Below are 15,122 nucleotides of genomic sequence, written 5' to 3'. Positions count from 1 at the left end.
ATTATCATACAAGTAGGATATATTTAGGCATGTTGGGTTTTCTGAAAATATGTTTAGGAAGCAGTATTTATGGCTTCATCCCAGTTACACAGATTGGCTCCTCTCCTTTGGTTTCCTAGATTTCTTAAAAATCATGCTGGTTTCTGTCCTCCAAAGCAGCAGTTTTACCCAGTGCTTTCATAGGTAGGTTTGCTGCTGGGTTTGTTAGAGTATCAGAGTTGTAAATTATTCATATCTATCAGAAGCGAAAATGAGGAAAGGAAACTATGATCTGACCTGCTCATCTCATCTATTATGTTTCAAACAAATGTATTCACTCCCAAATGTAGAGAAAACCCAGAGCATTTTTTAATTAAGGCATATAACTAAAGATACTGCACATCTGTGAATAAACTATTCTGTACAAATTGTGTAATGCAGTTCAGTACAGATCAGATAATACATTTTACCTATTTTTTTTCTTTTGTGCTTATTTAACTGAATTATGATGCTCATGTCAGGCATCCCCCTTGAATGAACTCCCACTGATGTTAGATCTCTTCTGCTGAAGTAGCTTGCTTCTTCACACACCTGCTGCTAGCAAGTTAATACAGACTTATTTTTCAAAAATACCCATTTCCTTTGAAGTAACACTCTTCCTACTTGATTTAAAACAAGAACTAATATGATCCTCTTCAAATTCAAGAAGTCTAAAAAGGGCAACTCTTTTACTGCCAAAAGGCTGCCTATGCTAATGATTGCAGCCTCTGTGTGGTCCTTTTGAGAGTGTTTACTTAACTATGGAAATAAATTGAGATCCTTAAGCAACCAGACATTCATAAAATAGATTTTCAGTTTGTAAACATAACTGTAGCTTTTGTGGAGAGGCATGTTTTCTTCCAGAAAGGACATTCTAGGAAAGACCTATTTAGTTTTAAGTATATATTTAAGAACTATTTAATGGAAAAAGGGAAGAATTGTCACCTGCTGTGCTTTTGACACTTGAAAACTGTATTGCACAATACCTTGATTAAGCCAAGCCAGACATCCAGCCTGAAACTAGGGCTGTGAATCTGTTGTATTAAAACTGCAGTAATGTGAATATTATATATAAATTATTATTATATATTAGGTGGATCCTTGCTTGCCCTCTTCCCCCTCCCACCCCAGGCCCTGGGCCAGCATTCATTGTTTTTTAATTTTGTTCAGTCCAAATGGATTTGTCTTGGTGTTTTTTCAGAATGTTATCAGCATCTCTTCTTTTCAAAAACAATTTCCAGTTGAAGATTTAATAAGCATAAAATTAAAATATTGTTACTTGCTATATATCTACACTGTAATAAATACGTATGTTGTATAGCGTGTTCTGAACAGAATGAGTAGTTTGTCTAAGCCTAGTTGTTTCACAGATTATCCTGTAAAAGTTTACTGAGCAATTGCTGATTCTAATACAAAGTGTTTTCAAGTTATTTTACTCATGATAAGTTAATACAATTTTTGTGGATATTGCTGTAGTCTTAGAGAAGAAGTAGAGTTCTCTGAAACTGGCAAATGCTAATAGTGCTTAAGATCTTTTGCTGGAGTTTTTCTTGTCAGGTATGGTTAAGTAACTTCAGGATGAATAAGGCTTTCTTATGTTAGCTTACAAAATAGAAATAGGATAGAACTGAGTGAGACAGTTCTGTGTGCCTTTGGAGGGAAGTGAAATTTTATGTATCTTGAGATACAAATATGAAATTACGTGACTTCAAGTTAATATTTTAAAGATGGGTTTAAGAAGAGAGATGTACAGTGTTCTGTTTGTTCTTGCCTTTTTAAAAATGTGGTTAGATGTTGATTCTGCCACAGCCTTTTTGGTAAGGATATAAGTACAATAGATAAATCTTGGACTAACCTTTTTTTCAGGACTGTGTCAGTGCTTTATAATAGTCTTTTTTAGTCTTTCTACAACACTGTGAACTTGGAATCCGAGTTGCTGATTTTGAATGCTGTGTGATTGACTGAAACAAAGAAAACTTTTAAGATGGGATGAAGGTTGCAAGCATTTGTCACTGCGTGGCAAACCACTGCAACTTCATCTTCCATATTTTAAACTGAGTAACAGAAACTTCCTTGCAAATTAGTTTGTAAGTAATATTGCATTCACAGAACTAACTGCTGCTCAAAGTTCTTGTCCCCAAGAAGCTACTCCCAAAGCATAAAAAGAAAATTGAGATGTGCTAAACAATCTGGCTGTGTTCTTATTTAATCTTGCTTTTGCTCAGTGGATTTTCTCGGGAAGATTGTTTGGAGCTTCTAAGTATGAGTAGTAATTTGGTGCTGTTGATGCATAGAAAATGGAGTAGTCTCAGAGCTGTTTTCTGGCCACAGCTTTGTTTTGGTTTGTTTTTTTTTTTTAGCCCTCTGTCTTTAAGCAGATGTTTTGTATGATCCCTGACTTCCCAAACTTCAGTCAGTGATGAACATTTTGTGGTTTATCAGTCTTTCATAGTTTTATTGTGCTGTTTGTAGTCTTAAAACATTGGAATGCACAGTTTCTAGAAAGTGCACTGAAGCAGTATCTGTTTTATGTTGCTGTGTGTGTTGTTTCTTCCAAGATATTTGTTTTATGGTATTTGGGAAGTTCCTTGTATGAAAAGTAGAAATTGTGAGTCTCATCCCACTCTCTACAGTGCTGAGGGATTTGTTAATCTGGTTTTAGTAAGTGCCTTAATTTTCAGAAAGTATGTGAGCGTGTGCCTATTTGTAAAACCGTAGAATGGATTGGGTTGGAAGGGGCCTTAAAAATCATTTCATTCCAGAGGAATGAGAGGAAATAGCAAATGGGAATCTGAAGAATTTGTTGTTTACCTGCAGTTCTTCATTTCATGTAAGTTCGACTTGTAGATTTAAAGTTCTAAAAGAATCTGCTGTAGTGATTTTTGCCTCTTTCTAAGATGTTCCTATCAGAAATGTTTAGAAGCTGGTTGAACCTTGCCTTAATTTAAGAGAAACAGGCAAATTGGTTCAAATGATACTGCTTACTGCTCTCCAGAAATAAAGAGTAAACACTTTTACAGGTGATGGCAAAATTATTTATCTAGTCTTTTGTTTATTTTAATGGCTGAGATATCAAGAAAACTCGGATGTTAGAGGAAGGTAAATAGGGATTTGTGTGGAGGTTGTTAAAAATTCGTGTTTCATCCCTTAGGCTTTTTTGAACATTTGAGTATTGGACCTTCCAGAAACTCATTGGATCATTTTCCAAGTTATGTATAAGTTGAGGGTAGGAAGAAAACAACTGCAAAGTTATTTAAATATTTAAGTATTATTTTGCTGTAGCTGTAACATGGCAAGGAGCAAACTAGAAGTTGATATTTGGACAAAAACAAGTGTGGATCTGTTCTACCAGCAAGGACAAACCAAGCATTTGGACTGAAGTACAACCCTAGGACACTGATCTGCCTCTTAGCTGCTGGAATAGTAAAGCACTGAGGTGCTTAGCAGAAGTTTGAATTTAATTTGAGCTATTTCATTACTGCCTTTTCCCTTCCTTTTTGATGGGCATATAACTGTTTTTTTCTCAAAAACAGTTTGTACTGTTTGCCCTGGAATTAAAGTTCAGTTTCTAAATTAAATTGAATGGATATAATTAAAAATGAAAAAGTAAGCAGAAGACAGCAAAATACTTTGATGTTATGCAATGCATAAAGTAAAGTTTGAAGCTAAAATTTTTCATTTTAATATTCAGCAATATCTTTGTGTTCTTTGATTACTTCATTGTGTAGAACAATATGGAGCCCTTGACTTTCTTTGATTAGTGCTCTTGTCTTTTCCTTCTTGAGGTGTCATTTGCTTACTAACGATTTAGAAGTACAATTCCATTATGAAGAATACTGTGTGGTTACAATATATTTTTTATCCCTATTGGTCATTTGTCCTAATCCATCTATGTATGAGTCTTTGTCTGTTAACTAACATTTTGGATAAATTTCCATGAAATGGTAACTTGGAGAAAAAGAAAACTTTTTTACATTGGGATGAGTATCTTCTGAATCAGACTTTACAAACCAAAGACTTAACTGTCCTGGATAGGAGATGGAGTAGGAGGGGAGGGCAGGGATGCTGAGGCTTTACAAGCTCTCTTTTGCTTATGGAGCTACTTGTTGACTGGTATAAAACATTTATTTTGGGGGCTGTAATGAGTATTTATTGAGCAGTTGAAAAGTACGGTCGTCAGGTTAGATTTTCTCTCTTTTGAGTGTGCACTGTGCATTCAAGTCAGTATTTCACACATTTCTGAAAACTGTTACTGCACAGTTTGTGCATTCGCTGGGGCCATTGCAGTACTAGAAAAATTGCAAGTTTTTATGCTTTTAGTTGCCCATGGAAAGCAGCCATATTTTATTTCAGCACAGCAGGACACATAAAAATGCAGTGAAGAAAAAAAGTGTTTTGTCTTAATACTTTTTACATGTGGCAAATAAAAATGGCCCTAGTAGTCTATTCAGTTGCTGCTGAGGCATTGGGTATTTTGTTCCTATTGTGTTGCTCTTTTTCCTCCCATATGTAGACCTTTAGAAAATATTCTGCACAAAGATCTGCACTGAAATAAGAGACATCAGTTGAAATACACTTGAGACATTTTAATTTAGGCTTATCATAGATAAAGTTTCTGTAATTTTCACTGTTCAAACAAGTTTTGGTTATCCCCAAAGTTTAGAATATCCTTATCATAAACTATATTCTTTTCTTTGTTAACAAATAATTAATGTCTCTCAGTACTGTTGGGTAGTATCCGTTGAGGAAGTTCAAGTTGTAATGTTCTAGTTTAATTAATTTGGTTGCTCTTAAGCTCAGAGATGGAAAATAAAGCACAGAAACAGTATATATGGAATTGAAACAAGTGGAATGAACTTTGTTGCTTTTTTGCTGTTTTGTTCCATACATGTTGGTTTCTGGGCACAGAAAATAAGACTCTCCTAGAGCCTTTCCTGAATTCCTGTTCCATCTGGAGGGAGGGAAGAGGAGGACTCTCATTGAGTTCCAGTTACAGCACTCGTTACTGCTGGGAGCATTTTTCATGCTTCTTGCCCAGCTGGTTAACCTTTTTTAAACTTTCCTTCCAATTATCCACACTCTCTTTTACAGACAGGAGAGTTAGGAGAGTAACAATGCATTTGTCTGACTGAAAAGGAAACATAGATGTTCTGTGTTGGGCTGCGTGAAGTTAACTATTGGATAGTTCAACACTGTGCTACTACAGCTACTGTAATTTTACTGTTTGTAAAATAACTAAAATTTTGAGTGTGAGTGGAGGTGTGTGAACTTGTTTACTGTCTAATTTTTCAGTATGTTTGAAGAGGATGAAAAATAGCTTTTAAAATTTTTTTAATCTAAAATCCAGATGAGTAGACAATTATCTTTTGAAGGTAACTCCAGTTTGTCCCAGTGTCCTGATCTGTACATTTTGATTGGAGGTTTTATGTTCATGATACTGTATAATGGTATGAGCTAAAGAGAGTTTTAATTATTTAAAGGTGATGTATTTGACTCTTCTAATCAAGCAAGAAAATGTGTATTTAAGTGGATGCTGTAGTTGCTAGTATAGGTGTAGAGGTTTTGGAAAATAGAGACTTTTCTTGTTCTTGAAAGATGGAAGGGAAAAAGGAAGAGCAATCGATTGCAATCTGATCCTTAACTAACTCAAAATTTCAATTTTTCTTAATTTCACAGAGTTGAAGTGGTGTTAATGGACATACAAATTACACGTGATAATTATTAGAGAAAGCTGACTTGTAAAATAGAATAATCTTATTTAAGCCTATGTTATATCTGTTCTCCAAGTTGAGGATAGTGTTGAGCCTTGCTGCAGTTCAGACTGTCTTCAATTTTAGCACTGTGAATCTGGAAACTACTTAACAGAAGCAGTCATAAGTCTTGGTGTGGCAGAGTCTTAGATCTCAGGTAGGCATTAAGTCACAGCCTGTTTTCTGAGTTGGTTCCCAGAACCATGCTTTTCATGCTTTCTGCTGATTTTCATGCATTAGTGAGGAAGATGTGGTTTTCATTTGAAAGACTTTCATTTGAAGATAGTTACAGTAATTGAGCCTCGACTCTGACCTGTCCTCTGACCCTCTGGTCACCAGAAATAGCACTAGTGAAGGCCTACTCACACAGTTGAAACACTACAGTTTTATACAGCTGTAGTGCTGCTTGGCCATCTTCCAGTTAGGAATAGCTTTTTCTAGGTTTAACAGAATCTTCCAAAATAATGATTAAAATGAGGAGAATCAGAACGCTTGATGAAAATAGGATTGGTGAGATGTGCTGTGAGAGAGTATCTTGAGTGATGGTAGTATGTTGTCTACCTTCTCAGGCCTGTTTCTGGGATATGGACTAATCTTAGTAATCCTGTTTTCATGATCTACTCTGCCAGGGAGTCTGTGTCTGGGAGACACAGAGCTGATTGGACATTAGCCACCTTAAAATGACTCAGGGTTAGGCTTTGCTAATGGAAAAAGCTAGCACACAAATAAGGGGAACTCTGTTCTTTTTGGAGGTAGACCTCCACTGCACATTGCTCTGTGCATACCATTTTAACTCAGTGGCCTTTTAAACATCTTGAGCAACCTCCCCTGGCAACCTGAGCTGGCAATGCTTGCCGGCCTGGATTGTGTGAATTCCTAGGTAACTGCTATGCAAGTATGTGTCTTTTTATACTGAGGAAGCAAGGTTTTAGTATGTGGTTAATTTGGTCATATGGTTGTTTACCTCTGATCTTTAAGCCCTTGTGTGAAGGACCTAAAACTTGTTCTCCAAAGCATCACCTGCTTCCATCTTGAAAGTTTCCGAGCAGAAAATATCAGTTTGGCAACTTTTTCGTATGCTCATTCATTTGAATTTCAGTATTGGATCCAAATGTAAACCTGTATTAGGCATAAAACAAAATGGAGGAAAGGGTATGAACAAGCACCTGTAATTACACTCCTGTTGTCCTAGGCACCATCTGGTGTGTAGTTACAGTTGTCCCTTGTAAAAAAAAATCCCACATAGCTTGTCTTGGCAATCTGTGGCAGTCAGTATTCTGGAGCAGCCATGATCAGTTTAATGCAGCTGAGGCCAGCTCAGGTAGGGCAGGATCCCTGATTCAGGGCAGTCCGTGGGTGTGCAGCCTGGGAATTCTGCTGGGAGGAGTCACAGCTCCATGTGAAGAGACCCGGAGGCTACTTAGGAAGAAACTGCACATTGTAGGCGTTTCTACTATCGGGGCCAGCTGTAGGTGGGTGTGACTGCTGCAGCTCTCTGATACTTGCTCTGAGATGCTTTGTGACTCAGTACTGGTGCTGGGAACCAGGGTATCAGGGAACAGTGTGAAATGGTGGGGATGCTACTGAGCTCTTAGACCGCTTTGAGGTTGAAAGCAAAGGGGTTTGTTTATGGGTTGGATACAGTTACCTTTAAAGGATTTTGGTTTTAATACATTGTTGTCTCTTATATTTGGAAAACACATTAGATTAAATTCACTATAGTGGTGTATTTAGACCTCTACAGTATTTAAAAATCACCAACAACATCTTGAGCATTGAACAAAATGTAGTGTTACTGAATCCATGGTATGGGATTATAGTGAAATAACTACTTCGGTGTTTTTCAAAGTTTTGAAGTGACTAATATCAAACTGCTCAAACAAGCCATCTGCTAAATTTTCATTTTGTTTTTTTACTTTAAAAAGGGAGATAATTTAACCTCATGGTAGGAATGAGTTATTATGTCTGTTTTAAGCAAAGTACAGAAATAAATGAAGAAATTGTAATGATTTTGTCTCAGAGTTTGGAAAGGGTATAGTAAATTAAAGACTGTTAACAGAATGAGAAATGCAAAAATATAATTCATCTATTTCACTCCATAATTGGTGTCTAAAAAAAATGTTACAACTGTCGGTGTTACTGATTGAGGACTACAGTCTTGTACTGAAGAAATATAATTACATTAGGGGAATGAAATGTATCTATTTTTATAAATACACACTAATGTCTAGTTTCTGGAATTTTCTAATGTACATAACCTGCAGTCACGTCATACACTAGCTCAGGTTTTTTTGCTATTCATGTGCATCACAAACGTGATGATGTCAGTATTGTTTTGACAAGCTGGGACATCATTCCTCTTGGCTCTGAGCATGAAGCATAAAAGATACTTCTTGCGTAGGACTGGTTATCTTGCTTTTGGAAGGCTGTATGTGTGGATGAGGCTCTGTTGTGTGGTTTGGTTTTTTGTGGTTTTTTGTTTGGTTTTTTTTTTCCCACCTCCAGGTCCTTAAAGAGAATGACATACGGTTTTAGCCAAAATGACATAGGAATAGATTCAGGGTTGCAGTAACTCGTGTGTAAATCAACCTTTAACCTTTGCAGGGTACTAAACAGATAAGTCAGGGTGTACCTCTTTGCTTTTGCAGTGCTCTATTTCTAACTTGCAGAGTTAAAGACAGGAAGAAGTTTGAAAAAGTGATTTTGACAATGCTTGTGTAGTCACAAGACTCAGAAGCTAGAACATGCATTATATTCTCTCATTCTGCACCATGATAAAGCTCGTCATCTTCTGTGTTTGTGGCTCTCAGTAGAGTTGAAAAAAGTATCTGTGTAATGGCTTCATTCACTCCCACCTGTCAGTCCGTTTTCAGTGGACTGTTCTGTATTGTAATTGCCTGTAAGGTACAGTCTTGGCCATTTAAAATCATAGAATGATGGAATGGCCAGGGCTGGAAGGGACTGCAAAGACCATCTAGTTCCAACTCCTCTGCATGGTCAGGGACACCTTCCACCAGGTCATGTTGCAAAGCACTTTGATGACATATATAGATGTTGTTGTGCAGTATATGAAGCTAGTAGTACCTGATGTAGTATTCCTGGGTATTTAGAAATTTCTCAGTTGGCAGAGTCAAAAAAAAAAGAAATTGTGTAGCCTTTGAAATATCTAGGTTTCTCCCTGAAACGTGTAAGAATTTTTTTTTTTTTTTATGTGATTTGTGTGAACATTTGAAACTTAGGAAGAAGAAATCATATAAAGAACAATAGAGGAGGTTTTCTGTGCTTAGAAATAAGGGCCGAGACGTTAAGAATTATCTCCCTTCTCATTTCCCAGCTGTTCTTTTGTGATTGTGTGTTTTCATGGCAAGGAAGAAAATTGGGTTACCTCAAGAAGCAGTTGTGAGGGAGGCCAGAAGCAGGTGGTTTGAGAAATGCTGGTTTTGGTGTTCTAGATGTCAATAGCTATGCTGCAGAGACTGAGGTGCAGGAAAACTAATTTAATCTCTGTGCATAAACTTAAGTGGTTACTTAGAACCAGTTACTAGTAGCCTCAAAAGGATTAAGAAAACAGCATTGCTCTGGTGAACTGAAGACCTAATTTTATGTCTTTAACTGTGTAGGCTGTTGATAAACCCATTAAAATTTCCAACCTAATGTTGAGGAGAAAATGTCTCTTGATTTCTGAATTGACATGTTAGGATTCCTCCAACCACCGAAAAATATAAAGGCTACTTGTTTGTCTGTAGTGGAATGAAGTTTGAGAGTAAGACTATTGGGACATAATGCATAATTGTAACTAGAAAGGCAAAGTGAGCTTTATGCTGTGTGAAAAAGAGTTCGTTGTATGGTCTCTTGAAATACTTCTACATCTGAACTAGGCTGTGGTTCTGTCTGTAGACAGCTTGCCTTCTCCCCTCTCCTTTCTCTTCCCTACTCCTTAGAATGCAGATGGTTAATACCTTTGAGGACATACATGTGAACAGTCTGTCTTTTTCCCTTTAGGGACCAGTTACTCTCCGCAAGAAAATTCACATAACCACAGTGCTCTTCATAGTTCAAATTCACATTCTTCTAATCCCTGCAATAATCCAAGCAAAACTTCGGAGTCAGTGAGTATTTGTGATTAGTATTTAAGCCTTTGTCAACCCAACACTATATGGCATGTTTTTGTCTAAAACAGGTGACATACACATTACCTGCTTCACTGAGTTTTCCAACATCAGTCTTTATTTTATGAACACTCTGTAAACCCAAACTGCAGTTGTTATATGCTGTAAAATTATTCTAATTGATAATCATTAAAACCTGAGGTACTTGTGCTGAATTTTAAAATACTAGATTACTTAAAGTAGGTATATAGAGAAATATTTTGTATGAACTTCGTCGATAAATGTAGAAAAGACAGTATGATTTTACTTAAGATATATTACATATTGTGAATTTCAGAGACCTGATTATCCCAGGTTTTAGCAGTTAGCATGGTGTTTGTTAAAAATTGCACTGACAGTAAAATAGATTTGTGAAGTATAGAAAAATTCTGAAATGACTAATTTTTGGAACTTTTAAGTTGCCGAAAACTATGTAACCAATCTTGATATTACTGTATCCCACTTAACACATCATCAGATTTTTGTTTCAGGTTTGATGGGATCAAAACAGAGCAAACTGTTGCAGAATGCAGTGTAGTGGTCACACCTTTAACCTAACAAAATGAAGCAGGTGTTTAGAGATAGTGTGACTGGAAAGCAGTGATAAGGGTGCACGAGGACACCAAGTAGTTTTAAAAACAGTGGAGACTTTTAAATTGGTATGTTAAAATTCTCAAGTTGTCTGTTGTTCAACACTATTTGTATTTATTTTAAAGGCTTACGATTCTGCAGATGATTGGTCTGAACACATCAGCTCCTCAGGCAAAAAGTACTACTACAACTGCAGAACAGAAGTTTCACAATGGGAAAAACCAAAAGAGTGGCTGGAAAGGTATAAATGTGTGTCTGTGTTCATTGTATGAGGAACAAATATTCTTAAGCTCATTTAAGAGTAATTATTTTTATCTAATAGATTAACTGCTATAAAAGATTGTGGTCCAAGTCTTCTGTGTTCCTAATTTCTATGACCTCTGGCATCAGTTTTATCCTTTCATGATCCAGAGCAGAAGGGGAAAATATGGTTGGTTTGGGGTTTTGTTTTTTTATTGTTGTGGGTTAGTTTTTCTGGTGTTGGTTTTTTTTTTTTTGTTTTTTTTTTTTGTTTTGTTTTGGATTTTTTTGTTTGTTCACTTCTTTGTTTGCTTGGTTGGGTTTTTGGTTCGTTGTTTTTTGGTTTTTTTTTTGAATGTGTGTTACTTCTACCGGTAGCAATGCCTGGAGTTTGACTATTCCATCTGTAGCAAGCTCTTAGGTTAGTTTCATTCATCCCATGCAACTTGACCCACAGAAAACATTCTATTATTAGATGATATAAGTTCTTGCTTAACTTGTGTTTTCTTTTTTTCAGAGAGCAGAGACAAAAAGAAGCAAGCAAAATGTCAGTTAACAGTTTTCCAAAAGATAGGGATTACAGAAGAGAGGTGATGCAGGCGACAGCTGCCAGTGGGTTTGCCAGTGGAAGTATGTGGTTTTTTTACAGTAATATATTATTTTCTTGTTTGCATCACTGTTTTATTTTCCAAGCTAAAAAAAAATCCCTTCCCTTAGCTGTTTTTCTTGCCTTTTTACATAAACAGCCAAAGTGGGTGGCAGAGGCAGCTCTCCATAATGTTATTCCTTCAAATAAGTTTGAGCCTTTCCTAGTACATCGCTTGCTTAATGCGTTTCATGTTACTCCTTTTTGCAGTGTTTACTGCAGCATTAGGTAGTTACTAAAACAACTTGCACGGTTTTTGATTTTAGTTGGACTGTTGTAATCGTTGAGACCTGTCAATGTTGTATTCTGAGCTTAAAAATACAGTTGCAGAAGCCTTGTCTAAAACTTTCATTTCTTATCTGAAAATAATAAGCTAATTTAATGGATTATATCATGAGGATTTTCAGACTTTTGTACATTTTTGGAAGTGTAGTTCTACTATGCTTTTAGCAAAGCCTTTCCTGAACACTGAATTACTGTTATTTGGAATTTTTTTTCTTGATACCTAACTTCAGTCTTTGTCAAGTTTTTTCTGGAAAATAGTGCTGTGAGATTCTTTCTGTATGTTGATGATACAGTGAATTTGTTGCATAGGTCTTAGGGTGAGTTAAAGGTGGAAGACAAAGTTTGTCTTCCTTCCCACCCTCCTGCTGCGTGGGACTGACGAGGCAAAGATTTAAAGAACTGGGATTTTTGTGTATGTCAAAGCACACTGCATATGCTGAAATAAACCAAATGCTGCAAAAAAGATAGCAGAAATGCATACTGCAGTAACTGTTTTGTGATAGGTGAAAATCTAAGATTCAATAAAAAGAATGCCTCTGTGTTTACTTGGTATGGTCCCTGTGTGGCATATTTTAAAGTCTGTCATCATGTGGCAAATGCAGATGAGTCACTCATTTATTAGATAGTCTTCTCAAACTAATTCAATTGAAAGTAAATTCTTGGTAGTAGCACTTGAGAGACTTGAAGTGGAATTCTTCGAAGGCTGGAATGTTAAATTATACTCCATGTTCAGGATATTGAATGAACAAAAGAAAAATCACACAAATTATCTTTTAATGCTAAATATAAGATGGAAATAAGAGATTTTGATTTAGATTTTTTAGGAGATTTTTGAATTAGCTTGACTGTAAAGCTTGTTATAAAGCAGCCTTTCATCAAAGCACTGTGTTTAGCTGGAACTCTAAATCAAGCAAAAGTCAAAGAAAATGCATTTTGTCAGTGAGTAGAATTAAATTTTCCCATTTTTGATGCTGATCTACTTGAGACTTTTTTTAATCTTAAGAAGTTACATCAACTCTAATTGATGAAGTGCAGCTGTATTAATCAAAGTCACTGTAATTTTAGACGTGTTTCTAATTATATCTTTTTTTCTTATTGCATCATTACTTGGGGAATCCTGAAAAAAGTGGAGGACAAGCATTCCAGTGACGCCAGTAGTATGCTCCCACAGAATATTTTATCTCAAACAAGCAGGCACAATGACAGAGACTACAGACTGCCAAGAGCAGAGACTCACAGTAGTTCTACTCCAGTACAGCATCCCATCAAACCAGTGGTTCATCCAACTGCTGCCCCAAGCACTGTTCCTCCTAGTCCATTTTCTCTACAATCTGATCACCAGCCAAAGAAATCCTTTGATGCTAATGGAGCATCTACTTTATCAAAACTGCCTACATCCACATCTTCCATCCCTGCACAGAAAACAGAGAGAAAAGGTATGTCTAATTACATTCCTTCTAGTATTTAAGATGATACATTGAAGTTGTTTTGCTATTTCAAAGTATGCTAGTTGTAAAATTTAAAAGATATTTACCTTGATGATTGTGTGTGCTTAGAACCCAATTGCTCTTTTGATGTGTTTATTTCCCTTAAACTGTGTTTCCTGTATTTTACACAGCTTCACATTGATGCTGCAGTATTGAAAGTAATTTTTGACCATTGTATTTTATGAATTGCTGTTACCATTTTGAGTGCCAGTGTCAAACTTTGCAGTGAACACTAATGCAATTCTTACAGAAAACCAACACATGACAATAACAGCCATTCTTCCATTTTGATCTCTCTTGTGATATATTGGATCTTCAGTTCTAAAGCTGTTGAAAGTTTGTTTCTGTATAATGTCTACCAGAAACATTTAGAGTCATCAAGCAAAGATAATGACTTTACTATGCGTTGTTTGCGACCTTTCAAAAGGCTGTATTTTAATTGAATTTACTTCATCATTCAGGTAAAAGAGCTCAAGAAGACTGAGAGAGTGGAGATGTGTGTTGTTAGTGATAGTGTGATAATCTGGCATAGTTGAGTTCTTGGTAAAATTGCATAGGAAATTTCATAGGAAAATTCTATTTTGAGGGCTTTGGAAGGGGAAAAAGTAATTTTTTTTTTTATAAACATGTCTGATTTTAATTTAAAATTGTGCTTTATTAGTATGATACATAATTCTTTTGAAAGGTGACTTTTTGCCCTGTTGATATTTGCAAGTCTATCTTTTAACAGAACAGTAGTGCAGCGCTAAAAAGAAGGCTAACAAGACTTGGGTCTGACATTGGTGTTAGTTCTGCATTTGCTTTCCTGCCTTCCAGTTTTCATTATTAAGGAATTTCAGCTTTTACATAGAGATAAGTGCACTGCACTTGGCCATCCAAAGCATCCAAACAGTAGCATACACTGGCAAATACTGCAATGTAAGAAAATTGTGCATGTTAAGAAGTACTGTATGTTTTTCTAGAGACTGCAGTTTATACATGACCTGGTACATGGCTGTTGACTATAAACTACAGACAAACAGGAGATTTTCAGCAAGGCTTTTTCTGTTCCAGCCCAGTAAATCAAGCAGTAAGATGTGCTGGTTTCTGCATTGGTCTTGTGTGGAACGCTGTAGTTACGCTGCTTCAGTTCAACCTCTGGTTCCGGTTTCATGTGCTTATAGACAGAACAGTGCTAAACATCCATGTCAGATGTTCTCCTTTGTAGTATCCTCTCTCTTTTCACTACTATCTTTAAAATACCCTTAAAGAAAACCCTTATTATTACTTAATTCTGGCATGTACTTGGTCCGTGTTCAGCATGTGATCAGACTTCAAAGTGGATATATTCTTTCCCTGTTTACTGAATGCCTTTGTTAATTTTTTCCACTTAAATTGAGCATCTGAAACTTTCTGCAATTGAAGGAATTTCCCACTGTGACAATTGCTTCAAGGAGTTCTAATTTCTTACAGTCAACAATCATTTGAGAAGAAAGAATTGGGTATGCATAATCAAAATATTCACACAGGGTGGTTCTTGACACTACAAATCTTACGTTCGAATCCGTGTTACCATAGAATACTCCATTTTAAATAATCACTTAATTTCTGTATTCCTGTGTAGGTATTTTAAAGTTGGTTAAATGGATAGATACTCTGTAATACTTTTGCATCGTTGATGTAAGTGCACTTCATTGTGAGCAAATAAATTACTTCCTGAACCTCAGACAGGGTGGATTACAGAAAGTTAGTAAGTATTTGAAGAATTAGAATAGATGTTGAGCTTTGAATACTTATTCCAGAAAATGTGTCCTCAGGTGTTGTTTGAATGCCTCTTTTCTTACCAGAAAAAAAAAAAAACCTAGAAAAAAATCAGTGCAGCTTATATTACGATATCATTGAAAGTGTATTTTCAGTAGTTTTGCCTTACTCTGTTTTTGTTAATGTTGAAAAATTTTTTTAATAAGAAAGTTGACCA

General features: G+C 36.0%; 1 protein-coding gene across 2 annotated transcripts in view; it reads left to right on the top strand.

Moving 5' to 3' along the window:
* The window catches only part of WAC (WW domain containing adaptor with coiled-coil), a 54,655-nt gene that overhangs the window by 12,726 nt on the left and 26,807 nt on the right, over window positions 1-15,122 (top strand). For both annotated transcript variants that reach the window (XM_030444377.1, XM_030444376.1), the window contains exons 4-7: window positions 9,771-9,877; window positions 10,633-10,748; window positions 11,265-11,377; window positions 12,806-13,114. In XM_030444377.1, coding sequence (XP_030300237.1) covers window positions 9,771-9,877; window positions 10,633-10,748; window positions 11,265-11,377; window positions 12,806-13,114 — 645 coding nt within the window. The remainder of the gene's footprint in view (window positions 1-9,770; window positions 9,878-10,632; window positions 10,749-11,264; window positions 11,378-12,805; window positions 13,115-15,122) is intronic.

The sequence above is a fragment of the Calypte anna genome, chromosome 2, assembly GCF_003957555.1.
Source record: "Calypte anna isolate BGI_N300 chromosome 2, bCalAnn1_v1.p, whole genome shotgun sequence".
In the NCBI taxonomy this organism is placed as follows: Eukaryota; Metazoa; Chordata; class Aves; order Apodiformes; family Trochilidae; genus Calypte; species Calypte anna.
This window is presented reverse-complemented; position numbering and strand designations above follow the sequence as displayed.